At 40.3% G+C, this 27,037-nt stretch overlaps 2 protein-coding genes across 4 annotated transcripts in view; both read left to right on the forward strand.

Moving 5' to 3' along the window:
• Nucleotides 1–1,171: 1,171 nt before the first annotated feature.
• BCO1 (beta-carotene oxygenase 1) lies at nucleotides 1,172–17,121 on the forward strand. Its single transcript, XM_009508876.2, has 11 exons — nucleotides 1,172–1,322; nucleotides 4,444–4,572; nucleotides 5,996–6,125; nucleotides 7,594–7,741; nucleotides 8,571–8,718; nucleotides 9,790–10,010; nucleotides 10,841–11,098; nucleotides 12,268–12,370; nucleotides 13,206–13,300; nucleotides 15,443–15,554; nucleotides 16,216–17,121. The coding sequence occupies exons 1-11, from the start codon at nucleotides 1,259–1,261 to the stop codon at nucleotides 16,386–16,388; spliced, it is 1,581 nt and encodes a 526-aa protein (XP_009507171.1). The 5' UTR covers nucleotides 1,172–1,258; the 3' UTR covers nucleotides 16,389–17,121.
• A 4,033-nt stretch (nucleotides 17,122–21,154) lies between these two features.
• GAN (gigaxonin) overlaps nucleotides 21,155–27,037 on the forward strand; it is a 42,129-nt gene continuing 36,246 nt past the window's right edge. For 2 of the 3 annotated variants that reach the window (XR_010374297.1, XM_064459644.1), the window contains exon 1: nucleotides 21,155–21,450. Coding sequence is in view for 1 of the 3 variants with exons in the window: in XM_064459644.1 (XP_064315714.1) it covers nucleotides 21,284–21,450 (167 nt within the window). In the remaining 2 variants the exon portion in view is untranslated. Of the gene's footprint in view, nucleotides 21,451–23,779; nucleotides 23,822–27,037 lie in introns of those variants that run through there. The other variant, XM_064459645.1, reaches the window with a different exon arrangement.

Genomic DNA, 27,037 nt, shown 5'->3' on the forward strand with positions numbered 1-27,037 from the left:
GTTTATTGACACTACTGACTCCAACAAAGCCCATATATTTTAATTTTTAATATGACTTTTTATTTTATTATCACCTGATTCTGTTGGTGCTTTCTAAACAGGCATGCTGTCTTGTTTATCTCCCAAAGTGAAGCCAGGCCATCAAACAGGCAATAGGTTAGGAAGAGAGGAGCTATGTTTGTGTGTAACAAGTGTGTTGGAGCAGTCAAGTGTAGCACCAAATGTGTTTTAAATAAAATAAATACGTACATTTATAAAAGATCAGTCAGCCTGAATAAGTGATGTTAAAACATTTTGGGAACAACATTGGTTTAGCTGAAAAAAATCGGATTTTAGGGTAACCTCATATGAAATTGCATAATATATAATTGTGCAAAGAATCTTTTTATCCTTCATGTTCAATGGAGCCTATGATTTGCTCTGCAATCACATGCTTTATATTGAAATAATTCTTTCCCCAGAGGATTTTAAAATTAGCAACATTGAACTCGGTTAAGTACCTTATCAAGAAACAAAAGCATAAAGTTAAAAATCCCCCTAATTTTTAATGATTCCTGCCATACTTTCATGGAGTGGATTCAGGTCACATAAGGGGGAATGTGTTATAGTGATTATTTGTGAAAAGATATTTAATTCAAAGATGTGCTGCTCAGTTCACTCTGGAAGAGCTTGTATATGAAGAAATAGAGCAGATGAGTGTTCAGTGATGATATTTTGTTTACTAATAAAACAGCACAGTTTAAATTTCACAGAATGGAAAGAAAAGGATGACACCCTGCTCTGAAATGTCACTCCCAAAGAGTCAAACTCAGGACAGTGAGTAGAGTTTTCTTTTCTTTTTCTCTCCTACCTGCCAAATGGGGCAAGCACCCCTAGGCAGTGCCTTAAATTTTATCTGACATGCTGAAGGTGATGTTTCAGAGTCATTCTGCCTGACTCCCAGGGCATGGCTGGCTGCTTCAGATATGTTCATAAGAAGCAAACAGGTGAATTAAGTTTTTCTTACTTCCCCTTTGAATCAGTGAAAGAGTTAATTTTAATGAGAATGTGTAAGAATTATAGTGTATGTGGTAGGGACTAAAGATCAGCTATTATAAATTGTCAATCTATAAGCCACCAGCCACTAGCTCGCATTGCACTTTGACCTTATCTTTATATATAACAGGAAAGAGCAGTTCTTAAGCCCAGACAGGAGGGAACCACAACAGCTGCGGGAACAGCGGGGTAGAGGACATAGAAATTGTTTATTACATGCAAAATGGAGACGATATTTGGTAGAAATAAAGAAGAACATCCAGAACCCATAAAAGCTGAGGTGCAAGGTAAGTGAAAGAAAATCTGTTCTAATACGTGCGGTTACTTTGGTGTTTTCAAATACGTAAACACTGAAACACTTGTTGACCCAAGACAACACTGAAAGCGGAAACTGAGAAAGCAAGAAACATAAGGGAATTGTGTTTAAAGGACTGATCTCAGATAATATTCGTGCCCCAACTGTGGGATTTTTCTCACTCGATGGGCATTTCTGTGTACTCTTCCAGAAAGTCTGTTTGAACAGGATTCACTGAAATCAGTGGAGAGGGGTGAAATCTCAGTATTTGATCTGGTGACTCCCCTCCCCCATAGCTCCGCTCAGGCTTTCAGTTTCTCTTCTCTGTAACCCTTCCCTACCCTCCCTGTCTGCTCATGCTCTTCCTTGCCTCCTGGAGAGAGTCGCTAAAATTGGGACTATTCAACAACAGTATTTCAGTGTTGAAAAGCAGCAGTAATGGATGCCACTGTGTACTGTTAAAAAGAGAGTACAGAAGTTAACCCAGTAAAAACTGCGTAGTATCCTTCAGTGAGATAGTTTAAAGAGGGTCTCTAGGAAGGAACGCTTGATCAGTCTATTATTTTTACTGCTTTTTTTTTTACTTTACAGAAGGGGGGTTTTTTTGCTATAGCTACAGGGGAGGTTTGTTGCTGAGGGCCCCTATTTAGTAAATATACGCTGCATTGTTTGTTATATGTAGTTCACGAAATGGTAGGCATCTAATACCAATTTTAAAGTCACTTCCCAAATGCAACACTAAAAAGTTGACAAAACTTGCATGACTTTGTTGTTGTTGTTCAGTTTGGCAGCTGAGTTGGAAAAGATTTTATTTCAAGTCAGACGAAGTGCTTTGTTATAATTTACAGTGGGTTTATGCCTTTCAAGTTTTTTTTTCTCAAGATAAAAACTTATTACTGAAACATTTGAAGTTGTTTGCAATGAAGCCATTTAGCAGACCTGATCTGTATTATGCAATGGTTTCTTTGAACAAAGACTGCATATTTCAGTAAACAAAATCATGCATACGAAATATTCCTTCATTGGCAATGATGATTCAGTATTTACCAATTAGGAAAACTATAAAGAAATATTTTGCTAGCCCTGAGCTCTGCCAGTATTTTGTCTCCTTGTTAATTAATATGCACACTGTAAATATGACTCTGTACTTCTCATGTCAGCTGTAATTTAAACCATGCTCTCCTATGCGTTGTACAGCCATGTCATTGTATAAAACTCTGTTGCTATGATAGTTAACAAACTTCCAAATATTTGGAATTTTACCCTGTCACTTTTGTGTCCTCACGTGGTACAGGAAAGTATCATTGTTTCCACTTCAGATAAAAGCCTGATGCAAAAAAGATGCAAGGTCCAGATTTTTAAAGCTATTTAAGCAGTTTAGGATGCTGATTGGTACCCAGTCTGATTTCAAGAAACTCTTAATTCCCACTAAGATGAACGTTCATCTAAAAACCTCACTAGATGATCCTTTGCTCCGTGCTTTTCATACTGGAATTATGCCAGAAATCACACTGCATCACACCAGAAGTTTCAGAAGCTGCATCAAGTCCACAGTGCCTTAAGAAGACGATCCACTTTCTCCACCTTTTCCCACCTTTTATTTCTTCCAGCAAAATCATTTTATTGGCCTGTTCTGGAACTTTTTGAGCACCATTATTCTGATATAGAGGAATAATCTCTGAGCAAAATTCTTCGCCCTAGGAGCTGCAAGATGTTCACTGAATTGCAGAAATATCTACTTGTCTTGAATGATGGGCCCCAAAGCAGAAGATAGTTTTACTGGGTCAAAATCCCACAAGACCTCATATGCAGCAGAAGTATTACATTTTCACCACAGGGAAAGAAGGTCTGGTTGCAGCAAGACCGCATGCAGTCAGCCCCAGCTCAGTGTTAGCAAAAGGTTTGTGGCAGCCCATGCTCATTGCACAGATGTACAAACATAAATGGCATCGGTAGGATGGTGGGAGCACAGAAGACTACACTCACTATACTGCAGTTGCCCATAGCATCGGAGAAATAGCAGAGCCTACAGTCTTCTATTGCCAAATAACAGAAAACTGTAGAAAGGGAAGTGGCAATGAAGAGAAACACTTTTATTTTAGGCATATAAGCAGACTAAACTTGTTCACCTCTCAGCAACTGCATCATCTTTGACAAAATGGAATATTTCTGTAAGAGGACATTTCTACCTGTTGTAAAGGAAGTGTTAATAAGAAAGTGTGTCAACATATTCAACATAGGGTCACAAACTGAATGATAAGGAGAACTAAAAGTTCTGAATAGCTTTTTATGCAGAGATAATGTTTAGTGAAGGAATAGCATGGAAAAGCAGTACGTGATCTTAAATGTTCCCTCAGGAGACATACACACAAAGAAGCAAGTGAAGCTTTTAATTTAATATCTGATAGCACTTTTGTTCAGCTCTTTAACCCTTATAACATTCTTTATCTTTTGTTATTCTGTGTGTCAAATGGCAGGTAATGTATTTCCTGCAAGGATTTCATGAGGGACATTTCTTATTCAAACCTCAACAGTACTTACATATTTTCAGTATAATATACCTACCCTTTATTTGTGTTCAAAACACCAACATTATGGCTAGCGTCATGAAAGCACTCCCAAAATGACACTATATTATGCTGTGTAATTTAATTAATGAAAGTTTTACTGGAATTCATTTAGCCTGAAGTTTAAATTGATGTATGGGAGGCCAAGGCAAGTCATATAACCTATAAAATATGTTTCTTTCTGATAAGCTCTAGCTTTTCCTGGCATGAGTAAAAGGGTTTAAATGCATCACTTCAAAATCTGAGTGCAGGAAAGAAAGGTCCAACTTTATTTACTTCCTGATATTTAGCAAATTACATTCCAGCAATCTCATCTTCTTATAGTAATCTCATACAGCAATATTAATGCAGAACATTACCAATGCCACATTTCTGAGCAGATCATATTTTAGGTAACCCAAACTCCAACATAATTATATGCTATTACACATCTTGACACACCCATAGTCTCTCTGGCTATATGAAGCTTATGCCCTTAGGAGAACTGTCCTGTAACAAGCCCCTCACCTAAATGAATGGGTACTGGAATCTCCTTTTTGTTTATAGGTCGGTTGCCCACTTGGTTGCAAGGGATACTTCTCCGGAATGGCCCAGGGATGCACACAATAGGGGACACTAAGTATAACCATTGGTTTGATGGCTTGGCTCTGCTGCATAGCTTTACATTTAAAAATGGTAAGTTGCTGCACATCAGATTAAAAAAAGCTGATCAACCCAAACCTTGGTGCCTCATGTTGCTAATTCTATTTTGAGTTTGATTAGCGTTAGAATGCTGCAGGTTTCATCTGCAGAGTGGCATGCCTGCTGGGGTGGTAACCCCTTTGGGGAAAGGCTCTCCCAACATACACTCGCACCTCGCTCTCCACAGCAGTAGCAGGAGTATCGCTGCAGGGCTGTTATCAAAGATAGATTATGTTGTCCTTTTTTCCAGAATGCCAAAGTTCAATATTGTCCCCGCTGCAGGATAGCCTGCAACCGGCTCTGAGCAGGTCACTGCAGGGCAGCCTTCGCCTTCCACCCAGAGCAAGAAAACCTCCATTGTTTCAAACTGGATCAACCAAAAGTACTGTAATATCCGGAGGTTTTTCTGTTGTGGATGAACAACCTAGTTTCAGGGAAGACTAACATTCCCCTTTTGGGATTTGGTTGCAGCTATAACAGCTGCCAGGAGAGAAACTGGGCCACTGTGTCACTTCAAAAATCAAACCTCGCTTATGTATACTTGACACCCCTACAAGCAGTCCTCCTACTTGTCATCCTTAGTGAAGGAAAACAGGCAGCACCTCTATCCAAAACAATTTCATTTTTTGTTTTCAGTTAAAGCTTTTTTAATCAGTTCAGCTGTTTTAGTGTAAGGCAGGATCTTTTATACCTAGATTCTTGCTGCAAAATGTTTGTATCTCTAAAAGAATTGGGTTTCACTCCTGCCATCCTCTATTCCTAGTGTTTATTTTTTAGTTTCCATTTCTGTGATCAGAGACATTTAATGTAACTGCAGGATCTCCTTGCCTGCCCAGCTCTACATCCCCAACAAAAGAGCCTATAAAGAATTTTTTAAAATTAGAATTTTAAAATGTTTTAAAAAGAAATTTTTTAATTGCCAGTGTATTTTACTTACCTGAAGCAAACAGAGATCAGTTAGTTCAAGTGCAGTGGTCCATTAAATTGGTAAGGATAGATACTGATTCCTTCAAGCAATTTGTTACTCTCTCATAACCAAATTTGGCCAGTACAGGAGATTTATCACCACCCACACAGTGATGCAGAATTAATCATTTTTACACAGATTGTTTTGGTTTACTGGAAGGGTTTATCCAAATCCCTCCTTTCCTCTCCCCAGTCCCCCAGTATTGTCCAAATGTGTTGGGAATCAAGGAAGCCAGACAAACTGTTACCTATCTCAGCACCCACAAGAACGTTCCTTAGGGAGCTGAAAAAGACTTCCAAAACAGGGAGTTGGGGACTTTTCTGGTTTCATTGCAACCTTTTCTTAGCTAAAGAACATCTGCTTGAGAAACTCTTTCTCTGGCTTTACCTGTGCTAATTTTCTAAAGAACTCAGTATGAAATGTGATTGAAACCTGTTTGGCCTTTGTCAGGTGAAGTTTACTATAGAAGTAAGTATCTCCGAAGTGACACATACAACTGCAACATAGAAGCAAAGCGAATTGTGGTGTCTGAGTTTGGAACTATGGCTTATCCAGATCCATGCAAAAACATATTTGCCAAGTAAGAGATGCTTTTTCAAACACCATTCTTCTATCTACTTCTCTCTCCAGCATAGATGTCTTTCTGTTTACCCTTAATACATATTTACAAATACAAAACTTGTTTTGTAAATTTACAATTGATAAATATTGAAAAGGCCAAGAGATATATCCAGCCCTGTATTGTCTGTGGGTTATTCTAGGGCAAATGTTTGAAATTAATTTTATCAGCAATATTGGCTGTTTTTTTCACCTCTGCAAGTAGATATTCGTGTAATTTTGAGAAACCAAATATTTTCTTTTTCAAGTGTTTCACAGAAGTTTATAAAAATGATACTCTGTAAGGGGAGAAGCAGCAAGAAAGGAAAAGATGAAGAGATGGGGAAGGAATTAATGCAAAGTTTATTCAACAAAAAGAAGAAAAGCATCAATCACTTTAAAAAGAATAGAAAACCTTCTGTATTAAAGACCATTTTTACAGAAGAAAAGAAAGTGATAAAAAATTTCCATTGTTTCCAGAGTCACGTGCAGTGCTTTGAAGGACTGCACCCATAGGCCTGAGCTAACCTTATGTGCACAATCAGAACCACTTGGGATGTCTGCAATAGCTGCTTTCGAAAGAATGATAGTCTGTACATGAGAGGCAAGGTGTAAGCCATGATGTTATTACCTGTCTTGTAAAATTGGCTGTGTATATTCCCTGAAAAAGGCAAATAGCTTACCCATCCCTTCTTCCTGGCTGGACCACCTCTAATGATCTTGAATTTGATATTTGGTAAGAGCATAGGTATGGATAGTTATTGCAAAGTAGTTGACTTGGTGTACGTTTTTACCCTGAATGAGATGCTTTTCTTCCCTCTTCCAGCACACTGGCATTTTAAGTTCAAAAGGGATATAAGCAAATTTGTATTGGCTTCAAGTGAATGTGATAAAGTCCAACACTAATAAGGAAAACTGTCAAGTCCACATGTGAAGTTTGATCTTCTTTGAAATCATAATTGTGGTACAGGATAACACCGGGAACAAAAATATTCCATCAGGGAGTATATGAATCCATCTATTTTACAAAGGCATACCCTGAAAAACCTACCAGCTTTTACCAGCTTTTAGGCTGAAACAAGGTCTCACAAGGTATGCACAGGAGAGCCTGTAATTAGCCCATCCCGATAAACCAGTGCCTACGGTACAGCTGGCAGCAGGACTGGACCTGGATGCCCATTTGTGTATGGGAAACGGGTTGCACCCATGTCCATACCCCTCGCCCAAGCCAAGGGTGTCGAAGTCCAGCTCCTCCACTTTTCCACCCTTTCCCCTGAAGCAGTGTAGGAGCGGCCAGAACAGGGCACAGCAGGGGACAGACAGACCCAGCTCCGTGACCCTGCTGCTGTGCACAGCCCACGCTGCTCAGGTGACTTCTGCTGTGCACGGGGTAAAAGCTAGTACGGCTTCTGCTGCTCTAATGAACCGATATGAAATTTCCCTCCGCACAGGGCGTTCTCGTATTTGTCTCACACCATTCCTGAGTTCACAGACAACTGCCTGATCAACATTATGAAAACTGGGGATGATTTTTATGCTGTCAGTGAGACTAACTTCATCAGGAAAATTAATCCGCAGACTCTGGAGACATTAGAGAAGGTATAAAAGACTGTCTGTCATTCTGGTTCCTTATCTGCTAAATAATAAAGTTTCAGGCCGACTCATAAGGAGCCTTTAACATGTGCAGGACACAAAACTAGAAAACTTTTCCTCTACTTTTCCCTTACTTTTGACATCATGGTAAAGTGAAATAGTGAAGATACCAGATCTTTTAAGAACTCATTAGTTCAAAATGAAATCCCAGGTAGTTTCGTAAATGCTGGGCTTTGAGCAATTTCACTTGTACGTAATCTAGCCAGGTTGCAGGAATAATACCACACATCATCCATTATTAAGCGCCCATAGTTATCCAGTGATTTACATAATTAACAGTTCAGTAGGTCAGTTATATGGCTGCTTTTCAAGTACCTTATGCAAGATATTACTTAATTATTGACATTGAAATACACAATGAACTTTCTCTAGCACGCAATACTGTTTCAGTACCATTTCCAAGCTTTAAATCAAATAGAAATCTTTTTGCTCCAGAAGATTGCTAGACTCACAGCCCTATTAAATAAACTGCTTTCAGGATGAAATGGACATTTGCAGAATAACTTCTTTAGCCAATCCTCCCATTGTGTTATGTGGCTGCAAGGGAGAGATGAATGTAATTCAGATTCTGTAACTTGTTTTAGCCTTGAATTAGGAAATCGTTTGAGTGCCTATATAAGTCATTTGGCTTATCTGTTTACAATTCAAGGCCTTTGAAAACGGAGTACCAATAAAAGGCTGCAGTTCTAAGAAGCTGGTGAATTTGTGGTGGTAGCTGAGATGAATTTTAATTCTCTCACACATCTCTAAAATCTCCTTTTGTATCATTTTCCAGGTTGACTACAGCAAATACGTAGCTGTAAATATCGCAACTTCTCACCCGCACTATGACAGTGCTGGAAATATTCTCAACATGGGTACTTCAATAGCTGATAAAGGGAAGACAAAATACATTCTATTTAAGATTCCTCCCTCTGTGCCAGGTAAAAAATGTCTTTTATCAGTATTTTCTGGAAACTTGTTAGTAATTCCTTTCCTTAAGGGGTGGTGATACAGCTCTTCTAGAAACTGATGGCATTAATGTTCTTAATTTTAACTTCTTGTGAACTTAATGTTAACTGCTTAGCCTGTCTGGGTGTGTGCTATTACAAAGGTTCATCTTGAACACTGTGTAAACAGGGTATTCCAGTATGAAGAACCTTGCTTTTAGAAGAATTTGCTTTAAGAAGAATGCTACTTTGAATATTACTAGAGTGAACTAACTCTTTTAGAAGAATTTCCATTGCCTGTATTCAGATGTGTAGAGGGAGATGAAGAGAAACAATTTTATCTATCAGGCAGTATATATAATTTGAAGCTGTAAATTTTATTTTTCTTCACAAATGAAAATGCTCTTAAAATGCTGATACTGTGATTATAGGAAGCATAATACCTGATAGTACCTAAAATAGGGTTAATTCCTCCCTAACCTGGCCTACACTAGGCCTTGCTGAAATACTGTCCTTGGTTCACAGAGCAAATCACTTGCTCTTTTTCCTTCAAGGCAATCTATTGTTGTGTGTTGTTGTTTAAAATCATCTGGTAATGTGACGTCTGTCCTCTTGGTTGAACAATCAAGAGGCTTCCACAGCTGAAATATAACTTTGCAATTTCCAGTTGGGGCTCAGATGAAGTCAGTATAGATCAAACAGAAACATCTCCTTTGAAGTTCAAAAACATGGCGGCATTTGAACCCCCTTGTAAAGCTGCCGATTTCATTGAACATCTTTCTCTTCTATGCTGGAACTTCTGAAGACAGTAACCAGTGGAATCAAATACTAAGACGAGGGGGCTCTGTCTAAATGGATCTGGCATTGTGTATTACTCTGTTGCTTCGCTCAGATGCAAACTTCTATGTTAATTCTGCAGGAGGAAACAAACCACTTTTATTAACAGGAAAATGCAAATACAACTGAGAGGAACCTGTTCTTTCCTACTTCATACATGGGAGAAATCCAAGCACAAGATTGGATTGGAATTTATTATAAATATTTTTTTTTATCTTTTATGTTCAGAAAAAGAGAAGAAGAAATCTTGTTTTAAACATCTGGAAGTGGTATGCTCCATCCCTTCTCGCTCTCTGCTCCACCCAAGCTACTACCACAGCTTTGGAATCACAGAAAATTACATTGTCTTCATAGAGCAGCCATTCAGACTGGATATTGTCAAAATGGCAACTGCTTACATCCGAGGTGTGAGCTGGGCTTCCTGCCTTTCCTTTCATAAGGAAGATAAGGTATTTTTCCTAATGCTGAGCAATGGAGTCAGCCAAGCCAGTGACCTCTTCCACACTGTTCTGTTTTTATCTGGTTCATTAATTTCAGTAACACCTCATTTTTTTTCAACCCTTGACTTTCATGTTGCACATTTTTTTTAAGAAGCTGTATTTTTTGAATACTATCTCCCATCTCCAGAACTATCACAAATAAATATCTGATGCTGAAGTGCTTGAGAAAGAGGATAGTTTGGCATTGTTAGAAATATTGTGTGCTAGCAGAGAAATTCAAAACTGCATTAGCATCTCTTACACATACAGTTGCTCCTGGTCCAAACAAAATACTGTATATTGTGGATGAGATCTGCTCTAGATCCACTGCATCAGATAGGAGAGCGAGACTGGTGGAAAAGCCTGCACTGAACAAAAGGAGAGTCTTTCACTGTGACAACTGAGGAAAAAAACTGTTTTCTGAGGACTTTATTTCCACATGCTCTGGCCATCAATAAGTGGGGCATGCCGGGGTAGAGGGCACCAGCACAGAGCACTACAGAGGCTCTTAAGGCAGACTTATTTAACTTCAAATAAGAGCAGGGGATTTTCCAGGTTTTACTGGAAAACTTCAATCCTTAGCCTAGCCCAAATAGTAATTTGCAACAGTAAAATGAGTTTAAAGCCCTTCCCCACTCTTTTTACTCCTTTTTTCAGGTCTTTAGGTTTGAACCTCTCATCTCCTAGAAGCAAATCCTGAGTTCTTCATTAGCATGTTGATGGCTACCATTAGAAAACAGTTTCCTGAATAACTATTTGCTAATCATTAACGGTTTGAAATAATGTTTCCTATCTTTCAGACTTGGTTTCACTTTGTAGACAAGAAGACTAAAAAAGAAGTATCCACCAAGTTTTATACCGATGCTATGGTGCTTTTTCACCACATAAATGGTTATGAAGAGGATGGCCACATTATTTTTGATATTATTGCCTATACAGACAATAGCTTATATGATATGTTCTATTTAAAAAACCTGCGTAAAGACTTCAAAGAGAGCAGCAAGCTTACCTCCATACCAACCTGCAAACGATTCGTTGTTCCTCTGCAGTATGACAAGGTAGAAAGAAAATGGCTTTTTAATCTGTTCTTTGATCAGAATTTTAAAATACATCAATATGAATAATGGGTGAATTATTAGTTGCAAGCCTTTATATGCAAATTTATGATTCTTTAAAAATAACATATACACAAAGTGTGCAGTTCTGTTTTGTGTATGGATTGTGAGAAATGGTGATGAGCAGCTGGACATACAGTTACATGGATCTAGGTTCTGACACCATCCATTATGGATACAGGGCCATTGAGCATATGTAATTTCCTTACCAGTGAGATTATTTGTAAAATGCTATCAAATACGAGCAGCTAAATCAACATGGCTGTTGACTGGAAGGGCGTGCATAAGGTTTCGCACAATCTGTTTCTTCGCCTTTACTGGAAGCCTATATATAATATACACATGCTCCCAACTGTTGCAATGGTTTAAATAAAATTAGAAGATTTCATTTAAGTGTGAGATTTACCAGGAAGAAGAAAGATTTTATCTTTCAGCTTAATTTAAAACATCATTTTACATCATTGTTTGCAGGGAAGATTTTATACTTCCCAGCAACTTGGGCAAGTTTCTGCCTGATACATTTGGAATGGATAATACTTTTTCTTTCTGCATTGTAAAATCTTGCTGCTTTGTTCATGCTTCACAAAGAATTAAGCAGCAATGACAAAGAATGTCTTGGATCACACCAGCTATCCAAACTACCCTGCAATCTTAAGACTTCAGCAATAGCATATTAAAAACAAGAGTGCATTACACCTATTTTTGCACTTGCTTTATAGCAGGTGCAAAAAATCCTAACCTTGGTGACCTTTAGTGGGAATTTGATACTTAATTCCTTGAAACCCACCTTCATTAATTACATTCATAAACTAAGTAATCCATTTATTGTGCTTCTGGAACACAGCCATGGCTATCTAAACCTTTCTAAAGGCTCAGTGTGATTCAAAATGATTACTCTACAATATATTAAAACCCTCAGAGTATAACATGATTTGTAATGAAAAAGTGAGAATCTAATGATACAAGATAAACGCCATAAGAAGGAACTTCCTGAATCTGCATTATTTGTTTAATCCCAAAATTGTCTATATTAATATCAAACCTGATGAAAGATCTAAATTAGAAGCATGCTCTTGGAGACACATTACTTTTTCAGCATATGTCTCTTTCAGGATGCTGAAGTAGGTTCTAATTTAGTCACACTTCCCTCTACCGCAACTGCTGTAAAAGAGAAAGATGGCAGCATCTATTGCCAGCCTGAAATACTATGTGAAGGTGAGACATATCCATTACACAGATCTCAAATATATTCTCTTATGCACACAGAGGTGCATTCTAATAATGCCTAATAGCTGTTCATATAAGTAAGATCTTTATAAAGCTAAGAGAAACGAAACTTTTCATTAATATGTTTAGTGTAGATATTGACAACATCTTTCTCTTCTTTGTTTCCCTCCTGTGGGTCTATCCAGTAATATATGACCCTGAACCTCACAGATATATATGTATCAGGAGTGAAATCCTTTAAATGCCTGAAGTTACATCAGTTTTATGTTAATATAGGATCCCAAGCCTAATCTTACAACTATTAATATGGCTTGCAAATCTACCTGTTACAAGACTAATTTTAGTTAAATAGGTCTGTTATAAATAATAACTTCAGTTATTGCTGTATTTTTTAAAGATTGCCTTTGAAAGTGGATTTTTAAACTTTTTTTCAGGGGATAATAACAGGAATATGTAAAGAGTATACATTTACCTAAAGTGAATGTAATTTCTTAGAATGGTAGCCTCCAATTATATCTCAGATGTTCACGTCTCATGTATTTGTGGCGAAAGGAAAAACAAAACAAAACCCTTATAAGTTCCAGTATAATGAATCTCTAAGAATGAAAAATTTTTGAACTAACAACCCTGGCTTAATAATGTTGTGTTAACATCCATCTTCAGCTTTTTATCAATTCAGACATACAAAATCTATGCAACAGCTGTTTTTAATACTGTCAAGGTGTTTCACAGGGCAAAACTTCCGGAACATTGGCATATGTAAATGTACATTTCAGTTATTTTTCTTCTCTTGCTCCTAAGTCTTGAATTTTATTTTCCCCAGGGATAGAACTGCCTCGCATCAACTACGACTATAATGGCAAAAAATACAAGTGCATCTTTGCAACGGAAGTCCAGTGGAGTCCAGTTCCTACAAAGGTATAATTAACATTTACAAAGTCAGAAACTGTATTTATGGGACACAAATCAATTTTAAGCAGTTATAAGTAGACCATGCTTTACTAGTTTGGCCCAAAATATAGCCTAATCTGCATTCTTACATGCAAATTCAAAGCGTGTGGTTCTGAGGCCAGAAACTGAAATCTTTTTTTTCAACATCAAGTTAAAACTTCTAAATGATGGCACTGCAGTTGGGTAATATGTTCGTAAACTTCAGCACTTGAAAGCAGGGAGATGAACAGTTGGACATATATTACCTTACCTGTATGATTAAAAGAGCCTCGCTGGGCCAAACTATGCAAACAATATATCTTCATTTTACTAGTTGAAAATCTGGAACATTATTATCAGCTGTTACAAATATGTAGCTCCATAGGCAGCAGAAGAAATGCTTTCTTACAGATGTGACTTGAGATTGGATTCTCGAGTATTCAGTAGTGTATGTTTCTGTATAAACTTCTCCCGTTGGTGGGTCATTCACATGCAAAGAAACATGAAATGCTTAAATTCTTACAAGGGTAAGCTCATGTTGTACCATTTCCCTCATAAGGTATTCATAAACTCAGGCTTCTTTATCCAGCTTCATATTTCCACAAAGTCTTTTGAACACAATAGTTACTGAGACCCTCACTTTTCTGCTAAATTGGGGTGAACTTCTGTAACGTGCCAAGAGCTACAAAGGAGACAGTAGGAAAAAGAAGTACTAGACAGACATATATCTGTAATATTTTCTCCCTTTTGGAAACCTAACTGAAAAAATAAGTTATTGCAACTTAAAAAGTTATTGCAAATTAAAAATATTAAAACAATATCTAATTTTTCAGAAAGCTTTATCTTTTGCTAGCTAGTTTTGCATGAGAGGGTAGCAAATGCTTCATTTGTGTATGCATGATACTAACTTTTCAGGAGGCAGCCTAGAGTACAAATAGATTGAGATGAAAAGTGTTAATAGTTGAAGGTGAGAGTATCCTACAGACAAACTCACTCTTTTTAATTCTTGCTCTGTGACTACAAGGCAGCATAAATTGAGTTCACTGTTGGTCTGGTATATAATTATCACAACTGATTAAAAAATAAAGCTGGATTTCTGCATGATGCAAGAAAATTTATTGCAGCACATCTGACAGTAGGTCAAACATATCTGCAAGTTTGTGATTTCCAGTGTAAATAATCCCTGCCTGACTTAAATAAAATAAAAAATGCTGTTAGAAGATTTTTTTTTCACATCAGTTGCTCTTGAATGAATGCAGACATAACAACCATGTGTAACCCTCAGGTAAAGTTTGTCAGCGAAACTGCTGTCATCTTGGTTAGAAGGGAGCATTCTTCCAAATTCTTCCTGCAGTAATTTGAAGAGTTTCATTTTTGTGTAAACATATTTTTTGAGTAAAGGTCAAAGGGGAAAAGAATATAACTGCATCTGTATGGGTAGAGAAAGGGCCTTAATAGAATTGAACTGAAAATGCTATGCATTTGCCCACTGGTGATCTGTTTGGTCAGGCACCTGAGCCATTAATGAGATGAAAATCTGTACTCTGTTCCTTCAGTAAATACCAGTATCTATGTGGAATTCTTGCCCCATTGCTTTAATCTTTACACATCACTATTAATAGCCTTTGTTCTGGCATATATACCCTACTTAACAATAGAAGGCCTTGAGAAATATTGAGGTCACAATAAAAGGAAAATAATTCACAGGATTAGAAAACAGAAGGTTTAAATCCTGTTTCCTGCTTTACTACAGAATCACAGTGATTTGGCGCAAGTCACTTCAATGTTCTGGGCCTTGGACTCTTCCTCTGTATAGCGAGGGCATTAGTTATAATGAAGGTTCTCTCACAATCTGTTAGTATTTGTAAAATACTTAATGTCCATAAATGAAAGGTGCAGTTGTAATCTAATGAAATGAAATTAAAAGGACATTGTGTGATTATGCAGCCACTAAATGTGACTCCAAAGTTTAACATATTTCAGGTGTTTCCTTCTTGTGATGACACATGCCGTGTTGCTCCTTAACTCTCAGCATTGGTCCCCCATGCCAGCAGTCTGTTCATGCTGTACCTTTGGAATAAACCACTGTCTGGGTCACTGACATTTTTCTTTTCTGGTCACACAATTTAGATTGTAAAATTTAATATCCAGACAAAGGAAATGCTCCACTGGGGAGAGGACCACTGCTGGCCGTCTGAGCCCGTTTTTGTTCCCAGCCCTGATGCAAGAGAAGAGGATGATGGTAAAATAATGACAATGTTCTGAAAGCTGGGTTTACATGAGTTTTGCATTAAATCATACAAGTTTCATTGTTCTTAGTCAAGAAAGCTGGGCTGATGCTTCCACTGTGAGATTAAAATTAGGACCAGCCATTTTACTCCTGCAGACAAAAAACAAAGCAACAACAGACCAAAATCAGCTTGTGTCATGTCCCAAGGTAGCCATAAACAATAAAACTGATGCTTAGGACTTTCCAGAGAGCCACTCAGAGCTGGATTTATCAACAGTTTGGAGCAGCTGAAGCTGTGGGAAGTCAGTGTTGTTACAGATGAGAAGGTGAAGTGACATTGCAAGTATCGTAATCTCGATCCAGTTCTGTTCTCAGGTGACTCCTTGCAAAGGCAAATGGCAAATGGAAAGGATGAGTCCCAAAGCTGCCAGGCGCACAATTCGGTGTTGGTTTGCTTTTTCCCTTCCGAATGAACTGCAGGCAGACCAGACAAAAACACAGCAGGGAAGCATTCATTAGTTCCTTAGCATTCTCAGTAGGCTTCTTGATCTAGTAAGCACTCTCAGTTTGTGTCCTAGAATCCTTAGGAAACAAGAACCATTTCCTGAGACTGTCATCTTTTCTGTTTGGTGTTACTAGTATGTGTTTCTAATTCTTCCTTTGTATGTCACAGGCATTGTCCTGACCTGTGTTGTGATGTCTGATCCAAAGAAAGCACCCTTCCTACTTTTCTTGGATGCTAAAACATTCAAAGAATTGGGCCGAGCCACAGTAGATGTAGAAATGCATCTGGACCTGCACGGAATGTTTATACCCGAGAAAGATTTGAAGACTGAGACTGAGTAAAATGCTATTTATCCTATTACACAGACTGAAACAACCTTCTACTGAATGCGGGATAATATCATTCAGGAACAACCTCATCTTAAGACAAGAAATTGCTAAATATAATATCTTCAATAACTATATATAATCTCTTACAAGAGACAGCAATAACTTTTATTACAAATAATTATATGCACAACTGGTACATAACTATTCAAAAAGAATAATGATCAGTATAAAGTGCTAATGTTGTATACAACTCGTGGGGCAGGGAATAGGAGACAAAGGTAACAAGAAATGTTTTGAGTAGAATATAGCTTTCTGAGCAAACGAAGTACTGTACAGGGTGATGCATGGCATGAGTCACATATGTCTGCAGGTCATGTAACTTTCATGGACTATTTCAAGACTGCAGCTCACGATGAAAGTCATCTCCTGCCAGAAAATCTCACGTTAAACTGTCTGCTATGATACTAATAATTCATGGCAATGCATTCTCTTGGTGCTTGATTTCTTAAACTCCACCATAACCAAAGCATTACATTGAGGTGCTACAACTTTCTAATTTAGAACCTAAAAAAGCTGTGCTTTGCTAATAATTTCATGGTGTATTTTTCCCTTTTATGTTGACAAAAACAAGTAAGTTGAAATAGAATATATGGGTTTATGTAGCATTAAATTATACTTCAGTGTGAATCAGTCATAAGCACTTTGTATTTAAATAAATTTTCCTTGAGGAGAATATCTGACATGGGATTTCATGTAATTAAATGCTTACATTATGTAAAACATAAACAGAAATGTAGTATTTATTAATATTGCTAATAGTCTCTGTTAGTAACATATGTGTATAAATAAGAACGGTATATTTCTAGCAGAACTCAGATACACATGTGCAACAAATTGGTCAGGTGAAAGAGTGAAAGACCTAATTTAGACCTCATCCAAACTACACAGTAGCTGAAACTACAAGGTATTGTTGCTATAGCTAAGCATTTGCCTTATTCTCTGCTTAGGAGCATCCATGCTCTGTCATGGCTTTATCATTGCCTGTAACAGATGCTTCCTAATAAAAGTACACAACCCTCATTCATGGCCACAATTAAAAAGCACATTTCAACACAGAGTTCAAAGGCCAAGTATACTGGGACTGGTTTTTCTTGTATGATTGGCATTTCCTAATGCCCTGAGTGTACTTCTGTTTTCTGATTTAGGGCATTTTTCTTTAAATGAGAGCTTTTTTTCCTTTTAATTGTATTTTCCTATTGTAGATACCTTTACTGATGGAGGCATCTTTATTGATGGAGAAAACTAGGTATCCATCCATCCACCCATTTTAGGTGTTCATCTGTCTGTCTGTATCACCACACTACTCAGCTATCTCTCACTTTTCTATATGCACTTGCACAGTGTCTCTGCTGCTCACCGTGTTTTACAGGTAGGAAACAGAATGAAATCATTGTCATTTACTATCTCCCCATCACATGAGAATCTAGGCTTTGGTGACTTGTTCGTGATTACATCAGATGTTTACGGCAGAACAGGAACTGAACCAACATCATCCACGGTTCTTGTTTGCTCTGTAAAAACTATACCTCCCTTTCGCTGCTTAAGTCTTTGCAGTTTGTAAGTATAAAGAACATACAGGCTATTTTTAATGTAAAAAAAAGTCACTGTGGTCAGATCTAGAGTTAAAATAAGCAGTTTTGGGCACTCAGATGTTTCTATATTCCATAAAATGGAAATAAACACTTCAGAAAGGTGTGTGTGCAGAAATAGTCATCTTTAGTGTTTTTGAGGCATATTACCACTACTATTTAAGAGAACTCTATCTTCTAAACAAGAAATTTAATTGCATTTTTGGAAGTAATAAGAAATCAGTACTGGAATGGAAGGCTGACTTCTGATGTTGGCAAAAGACACCAGCTGTGGGGTTGTTTCTTTTAATCCAAAAAAGTTTGGATTTAACAGGTGTCCACAAATATTTCTGGAGTTATAAGGAGGAAATGAATCAAAAGTCTAACCATTATTATAGATCTCCCTTTAAGAATTTGTCTCTGGAATTTCTTCTGTAGAACTCATAGTGTTAAGTTTTCAGATGATCATGAGTTTGGATACAGGAATTACTTGACTCTGAGGAGCTAATTCTTATGGCAGAGATGACACGATAGGGGAATATTCACCATAAAAACAATCTGCAGTCTAAGAAAGCAAATGCGTTATGTTCATGTCGAAATACTGCAGAAAATAAATTATAAGAACTTGTCTTGGGTATTATTTTTTAAACAATGTGTGCCATATTCACTTGGTCAGTGTTACACAGGGTTTGATTAGCATCAGGTTTGTAGTCAACCTGTAGAGAAAAACGGTGATGTAAATCTGGATTTGCCAACCTTTCCTGTGTCAGAGACAATGCGGTTAAAACCATACGGCTAATCACAAATTTGTTCAAGAATGTTTTTAGCAGTTGCAATAGTAATCTGATGAAACATCTACCCTGAACACGGTAATACGCTGTATCATTTCTAGGCTGACAGTAGCAGGGGGGAATGCACATACGCTTTGCCAAGTGGCTGCAAGGCTTGTGGGTTTTTTTGTTGTGGTAACTTGGCACACGGTAATGAGTCTGTCATTTGGTTTGCTTCCCTGACATCCTTCACTATGAATGAAATCTTGAGGGACAGAAAGGTTTGATTCTTCTTTTGCACCAACCTAAGTCATAAATTAGCCCAGTAAAACTAATGGAGTTATTGCAATGGCTTAAAACCCCATCTAGATTCAGTGACTGCAAATAAAAATAATAAGGATAGACAGATCCATTAAAGGAAAAAACATAGCTGAGCAAGAGAATCAGGCCATGGGTATACACACATATAATTACTTCAAAGATGTTACAAATGGGCCTCTGGTTGGTAGAGCGGTTTGGTTTGGTTTGGTGTTTTTTTTTTTTTTATCAACAGGTTTCATTAAATGGAACAAATAACATAGCATAATAATTAATTTGTTCTCTGGGAGTGGATATTATCTGTTACACCTCGTCCCATTGCCCCACATATGCAGCAGGAGGAAGCAAAAACACTGTTTACTAGGACGAATGAAAAACCAGAAGTACAACTTTGTTTTCCTACATGACAATCTATGCAGGAGGCACAGAAACAAACCAGTGTTTTTAAATAGTCGGGCCACTCAATGACAGCTTTCGCAATAATTTAAACCACTCTTCCCTTGGGTATGCAATTACCAAAGTATTAATAACAAGCAAAATACATCTTTCACCAGCAGCGCAAGATGCAGAGTGCTCTCTGCTTTCATTACTCTCAAAGAGAGCTGGGGACGTGTCCTCTGGATCTCGTGTGCTCTTCCTCATTCTACACTTGACATCCTGGATAATTATACCCAAGCCAGAAGAAGTGGCCTTCTAATATTTTTAAATGGGTACGTTATAACAATAAGTGATGCAAACTTGCTGGTGTTTCATGCACATCAGTATGTTTTAGACATCGTACCAGAATGTGAAACACATCCTCTGCTTCTAAAACTCTTGTCCAAAGCTGCACAGCAAACCTAGAGCACGGTGCTCCCCTCTGTGACCCCCCTCCAGCAGAAAGCACTTAAGCGAGGGCTGAACTGCAAACACTGGCTTAAATAGGGCTATTCACGGCTTCACAAGCAGGCACTTGCTGCAGTGCTTTGTCTGCCGGGGTCTACATGTGCAGATGTCCCAGCTGAACTCTCCATCTGGAGAACAAAACAGCAATTGTCGCTAGCTTGGAAAGGACAATGTTGCCTTTGTAAAGTCATTAATTTGTCTTTCCAGATACCTTTATTCTTTTTCCTAGTGGTAAAATGGTTTGGAGACACCATCAAACTGGATTAGGATGAATTATAAAAGTTTAAGTTGTCCACATTTCAAAGATACCAATTTTTGACATCACTGATTTAAAGAAACGCAAATAATAAAAGCACGTGACGCTCCGCAGCTTTCTTAGGTCAGCCCCCCCGAAAATGCTCTTGTCCCAATGGAGAAACAAGGCGTCAAGTCTTTTTGGGTGTTTCACGGCCTAAGAAATCCGAGTCCACTTTTGAGGGCCGGAGCAGGGGCCCGGGGTGAGCTACCACCGTGTTGGCCCCCTCCCGGCAGCATCGGCGGGACTGTCGGTAAAGTAGATCACAGTATTTGAAACGCTTTCACTCGGTGCAAACAAAGTTTCACTGAACGCTGGATGCTGTTACAGAAAGCAGCAGCAGATGGAATCAAGTCACCTCTTAATATGCAAACAAGGACGTTAAATATATGGCCTAAAACCTTGTGAACAGTCCCGAAGAAAATCTTTTTGCCTGAAAAAGGCATATTTCCAGCTGGCGGCTACGGAAAGCGGCACTATCGACAGGAGCCTCACTGCGTTTGATTCTCATTCTCTTACTTTTTCTCATGATAACGCCTATAAGTTCAACCTCCAGCTCACGTACGGGAAAAAAATAAATACATAAAAGCCCGGTTTTAGTCACATTTTAAGGCGAAGAGGGGAAAAAAACCAGAGATAACTGGGGGAGCGATGCTGAGTTCAGGGTCCCCGACGTGCAGCCTCCGCAGGCGGGCGGTCGGGCAGGCGCCCTGCCCCGTCCGGCCCCGCCCCGCCCCGGCCCGGCGGGCGCCCGCGGAAAGGCCATGCCGTGCCGAGCCGAGCCGTGCCCAGCCGTGCCCGCCATGCCCAGGGCAGCCGGGGCCGGGTCCGCCCCGTTCCCGCCCCACAGGGGGAGGCGGGCGCCGGGCGGGGCGGCGCAGGGAGATGATGTCAGCGGCGGGCTGGCAGCCATGGTGTGAGGGCAGTGACTGAGGCAGCCGGCCCGGCTCAGCCCGGCTTGGTTTAGCTCAGCTCAGCTCGGCTCGGCCCGGCCCGGCCCGGCCCGGCAGCATGTCGGGGCCGAGCGCCGTGTCCGATCCGCAGCACCCGGCGCGGTTGCTGCGGGCCCTGAGCTCCTTCCGCGAGGAGAGCCGCTTCTGCGACGCGCACCTGGTGCTGGAGGGGGAGGAGATCCCGGTGCAGAAGAACATCCTGGCGGCCGCCAGCCCCTACATCAGGTACGGCCGGGGCCGGCGCCGGCCCGCGGCCCCCGGGCGGCGACTCGGCGGGAGGCCGCGCTCCCCGGGCGGGGCGGCCGGTGCGGGCCGGGCGGTTACGTAAGGAGCGGGCTCGGCTTCTAAGGACGAAGGAGTCAGGGGAGGCCGGGGGGGGCCGGGCCTGCCCTCCCGCTCTCCCTCCCTCCCCGCCCAGGGGGTCGCCTGAGCGCTGAGCTCCGCTCCCCTCCTCGCCCCTCACCATCTCCCGCCGGCCGGTGCCGCCCCCCGCGGGCCCGGCCGCCCCGCAGCGAGCAGCAGCCGTGTCCTCCGCCTCAAGCTGCTGCTTTTTTGGGGGGAGGGGGAGGGTGGGTGTTGAAAGGCCGTTTGACCCACTGGAGGAAAAATGCCCCCAGCAACTGAAGTGCCACCAAGTGCCAGGTGCGAACCAAGAAGATCCCCACTTCGTACGCTTGTGTTGGGCCGGGGGGCTGCGGCGGGCCTCTGCTGCCTTCGTGTCTGCCAGTAAGGCAAGGCTCGGGGTGGCGGTTGTTACGGGAGCTGAAACACATCAGCTTTCCAGCTTTTAAATTAAAAATAAATGTTGCTTTGCCTCCCCATCTCCTGTTCCCTTGTGGCTGTGCAATATCCACGAACCGAACTCGGAAATTGCCGGAGGCACGGAAGGCCGGCCGTGCCGGGAGGGCTGCCCGCTCTCGGCAGCGGGTGTCCGCGGCGTGGGCCGTCAAAACGACGCAGTTGGGCAGCGGGTGTTGGGGAGGACGGGCTGTACCGGCACAGTCGAGGTTTCTGAGGTGCCCCGGCAACAGTTTTCAATGACTATGGATTATGTTTTCAATGAAAACCATCTCATGAAAGGTCCTGCCGCAGCCAGCGACAGCGGTTTGAACTTCTCCATCGCACTCGGTGGTGATGAGTCCAATGACATCAAGGAAAAAGAATATACCTGCCATAAGACTTTTATAATATGTACCTGCGTGTCAGAGAGGGGAAAGAGAAATGTACAAGTGGTTAATTCCAAAGGGTTTTTATGTCAAAGTCCTATCACCTGCAGGTGATAAAGACATTAATTTTGTCTTTGCGCGTAAAGCAGGAGCAGACCTTTTGGTATCACGTAAAAGCAGGATTGTTGTAAGTCTGTTGTAGCAGACTTTTTGCAATGGTTGGGCTTTCCTTCCAGTTGTAGCTTCCTGTGAAGCTGTCATAAAATCTGCATATTTGTGCTTGGCAGGGATGGGGAAGCTGTACGCTACTCTCCAAAAGCATGCAACCTGCTTCAGTGTCCTATTATCTGCTTTCAGGAAATATGGGATGTTGGGTGACCATTGTAGTCCAACTTTGACATTCACAAGTACAAAAATAAACCAAAAAGAAATAGAATATAACGTTAGTGATTAACTTTTAAATGGGTGTTGATCATGGGCAGACTTACAGAAACAGTCCTCTGTATCACGTGAGCTAGCAGAGCTGAGTTATAAAATTAAATAAAATTCAGAGGGAAGGAAGATCAGCAAGAATTTGCGAAAAAGATACCACGGAGCCATGGTACTCCTAATAATTTGTTTCACTGCTTGTCTTGAGAAGCATTTTTTGGAAGACTGTGGTGAAAGACAAATCAAAGATGTGAAGTTGAAATGAGCCATTGATCCAATACTCTTCAAAACGCTTGAATGCGTCTCAGGCTGTTGGTCATCATGTTTCAGATGACCATATGCCATATGTGAAATTAAGGTCCAGAAGGGTTGCTCAAGGTGGAAAGAGGTCATATTCTTGGAAAAACTGCTGTTCTACTGTAACAGCAAGATGAGTTTACAGGAAATGCGCAAATTTTTTTTAATGTGAAAAATACTGCTTAATTAAAAGATATTCTAAATTATTCTATGGAGAGGTACCTTTTCACAGAATTTCATCTTTAAGTATTGCATTTTGTTCATCTCTGAAAAATGTCCTGGGGAAACATGAGTTAAGCGTGTGTGAGGAGTAAGAGCGCCAGACATAACTACATTAGCAACAAAACTTGTAGTCATTAGAGCTGTGGTTTTTTTTAAACTCAAAATTGTTCAGGTTCAAATCCCATGAAGGAACTCATTAACTATGTGTGAAAGTAGGTTACATGCATTAATATATAAATATGATTAAGTGTTTTGGGTTGGTTTTTTTTTTAAAGCTTACTCATATTCTGTCCTCGGGCTTGCAAGAAATAAAGAACCAAAAATACATGTACCTAGTTCTTGTATGGCACATTAAGAAACACATTTGTATTACCTACCTTTGCAGAGCTTAATTTTTACCTGCTGCCTATCTCTCTTCTTTTTATCACTCCAGGATCTATCTCTTAGTCCAGCTGGTCTCCACACTGGGTAGAGTTGGGCAGGTAGGTTGCCAATGTTGGAGCATTATGTTTCCAGCCAAAAATAATGTTTCAGTGGCTCTTTTTGGAGATAAAATTAATCTCCAGCCTGTACCTAGTCTGTGCAAGTCCTCTTTATTTTGAGTGTTGTTTTTGCAAAAACAATGATCGGTTTAGGTTTCTATATAAAGAGTTATTGCAGGACACTCAAGAATTTTATGTCCTTGCATCTTAAAGGTAGATGATTCCAAAGTGTGCTATGGGACCAGAGGCTGTTACACTCTCCAGATGCCCATTGATTTGTGTCACTCTCATTTGAAAAATTCCACTATAAAGCTCAGAAAAGTCCATTAACTAAATTCAGAAGAAAAATGAGTAGATTTGTGAAACTTGTACTCAGCAGTGAAGAAGTGGAAGTTTGAGCTGGTGTGGTGGTTTCTGTATCTGGCTGTGTCATGGTGTATTGTGGCTGTGGGCAAGTAGGTGGGCGAGCTCAGAAGCAGTGTAGGGTTTGCATGAATTCTTAGTTTAGGGTGTGAGTAGGAAAATAAGTAGGCATGGACTTTCTGAGGGGGTGGTTGGGTGTGAGCAGAGTCTGCGTGTGCTGATGGATTTGTGCAGCCACTGAGAGGAGTGTTACCTGCTCTGTAGTTCTGCATGGAAGCTGTTTGGCTGACTGGTTATGAGTAGGACACCTGTAAATTACAGTGATGTGGCTTCCCTCCAGTTATTTGGCAAGTGGATTATCCATGCAGCTCAAAAATGGCAGCTTCAGCGGGAAGAGGTCGAAAGACATGAAGGGGACACAGAAACACATGGAAGTGTTATGGGTGTCACAGATCCCATCTGCCTTTCTTGTCCATAGGCTAGCTTCTGCAAGTACAGGAAAAAAAAATAAATGCCCGTTTCATGAATACATTTTCAGTCTGTGGCACCAGTAAGACTTTTAATTGTTGTGGTAGTTGGATTCTTGAGGTCTTGCCTCGACCACTTAATGCCAAGTTGCTTGTAGCTCTTTGCGGGCAGCGAGGTCTGGGGTGGTTGCATGAATTCCTACAGAATTGCCTTATATGTACAGGTTAATCTAATCCCTCTGTGTGCCCCTGGAGCAAATCCTGTCATTTACAAAACACAGAAGTCTCCCTGCATATCTCTAACATCTTGTGGTATGTTCCTGAGCCTGAGAAAAGGAGGATTCCTCAGGAAGAGACTGCCATAGGACAGCGTGGTTTGGCTCAAAGCGATGTTGCTGTGCATCCCACAGAAGTTAAATTTGAGCCAGGTTAGGTCTCGATTGTGTCTTCTGTAACAAATCAGCCAGAAGCCTGCGCTTTTTTAGCACTGTTTGTAGCTACATTAGGGCAATTGCCAGGACAATTCTATTGCCCTCATTTAATTTATATAGTTTATGAGCCTAGTGTAAATTATGGTGGCATAAGAGTGCTTTTACCAGAATAAACCGTGCTTGCACGAGTAAGTTTGGCATAAGCTGTAGCATATATCCGCAAACCTCTGATAGGATAGATCTGCTCCGAGTATTCCTGGTATCCTCAATAGTAGCAGCAGATGTTCTCATCGAACAGATCTGTCACTGTCTGGCATGAGTCGTTCCTGGCCAGTGAAACTTGCAACGACTAATATTTAGCTAGCTTGCTGTCTGCTTGCCTGTGTCGCAGGGAGCATGTGGGAACTACCGTAACAAAGAGGATATTTAAGCTTGAACTCTTAGATGAATTTAATGTCATGTGCTGCTGTATTAGAAATGAAATTAAGACATTTTTGTTATTTCAGCAAGTTTTGTCTTTGGTTTTTGTGCATCTGTGTGAACAGATTACAGATGCGTGTATGTATTCGATACTGTTCCCCAAGGCTTTCCTAGCCATATTTTCATCTTTTCCAGATAAGCATACTACAGCTAAACAAACAAACAAAAAAGTAAAATTAAGTTCATGTTATTTCTCCATTTACTTTTAAATAGCTGTGCTGCTTCTAAATTAGTTTTGGTCAGAAATAACCTGACAGCATGCATTTGCATCTTCCCACTTGTGCTGTTCAACCTTCTGACGCCCCTAAAACGTTGCAGACCTTGTAGGACCCTTGCACGGCCACAAAAGCATAACCTCTCTCCCAGTGCCGAAATAGACCTCCATGGAGATGTGGTGGGACGTGTTCCCTGTCACTGAACTCCTGTCCTTTCCTCTGCGTGCTGGCACTCGGAGTATTTTGAGCCATTGTGGACCTGTTGGAAGGCAGTCTGCCGAGATACCGTCCTTGTGTAAGTGTGTCCATGAGCATCCCTGCGTGCTGGTACAAGAAATGGGACAGGATGTCCGTTCTGTAGCGCACTGAAAAGGTGCATCTTGGCAGTTTTGTTACACTGGTTGGACAACAAATGTTGTAGAGCCAGGTGAGGTAAAGCCAATGAGTGCCAGTAGCTTCTGCTAGTTATTTCCTGATACCTGTTCGGGTTTTATTGACATTTATAGAGAGCTTTTTATAGTGTTTTAAAACTACTTCTGTTTAGGACTAGTACAGAAGTCATGAACACAAACCGCTGCTGAAGCTGGGAGGTGTTTGGTTGTCAAGACCCTGTGCTCTCCAGTTCTGGTTTAGCTGAATTGCGCTGTGCTTGTGCCAGGTCTTGTCCCCTCTTCACTGGGCGTGCAGGGCAGCATTGTGGTAACTGCTTTATCGAGGAGGGATCTAAAGCCATGTCATCTTCAGGGTTTCTTATGAGAAGTTTGTTTCTGGCAGTCTTCTGGCAACTTTACAGGCTGCCCTGGCAGTAGGAAGTCAGGAACAAATCGGGCCCGAATTTGCTTCCAGACTTTGAAAGGTGTTTTTTAAATTAGGCATAGGTTTTGGGGTTCGTTTTCTTTTTTTTTAATGAAACTAAAGTGTGCCCTGTGATGTTTTAGCCATAACTGAGTTGTAAAGTCTCTGTAAATTTGAGAAGCAATAAATCAAAATAGTTGTTTTGTCCAGAAGCTCTGTACCTGGCATAACTCGGGAGAAGTCCCTAAATATGCATTACATTTGGGTAAGCAGTTGAGAGGCAACAGTGGTAAAGGTATGTTAAAAGCTTATGGTTTAAAAAGGGATTTAAAATTCACTATACCAGCCTTGAATGGGGAGTTGTTAATTATATTCCTGCTCCAACAAGCCCCTAAAGATGGCCTGAAGGGAGGAAGCAATGAGGCTCTTACCCAGCTCAAAATAGTAAGAAAATACAGTTGGGCT

The sequence above is a fragment of the Phalacrocorax carbo genome, chromosome 8, assembly GCF_963921805.1.
Source record: "Phalacrocorax carbo chromosome 8, bPhaCar2.1, whole genome shotgun sequence".
Taxonomy (NCBI): domain Eukaryota; kingdom Metazoa; phylum Chordata; class Aves; order Suliformes; family Phalacrocoracidae; genus Phalacrocorax; species Phalacrocorax carbo.

Coding starts and splice junctions, on each gene's coding strand:
- BCO1 (XM_009508876.2), top strand. CDS start 1,259: ATGGAGACGATATTTGGTAGAAATAAAGAAGAACATCCAGAACCCATA. Junction 11,099..12,267: donor TTCCTCTGCAGTATGACAAG/GTAGAAAGAAAA, acceptor TGTCTCTTTCAG/GATGCTGAAGTAGGTTCTAA. Junction 13,301..15,442: donor GGAGTCCAGTTCCTACAAAG/GTATAATTAACA, acceptor CACACAATTTAG/ATTGTAAAATTTAATATCCA.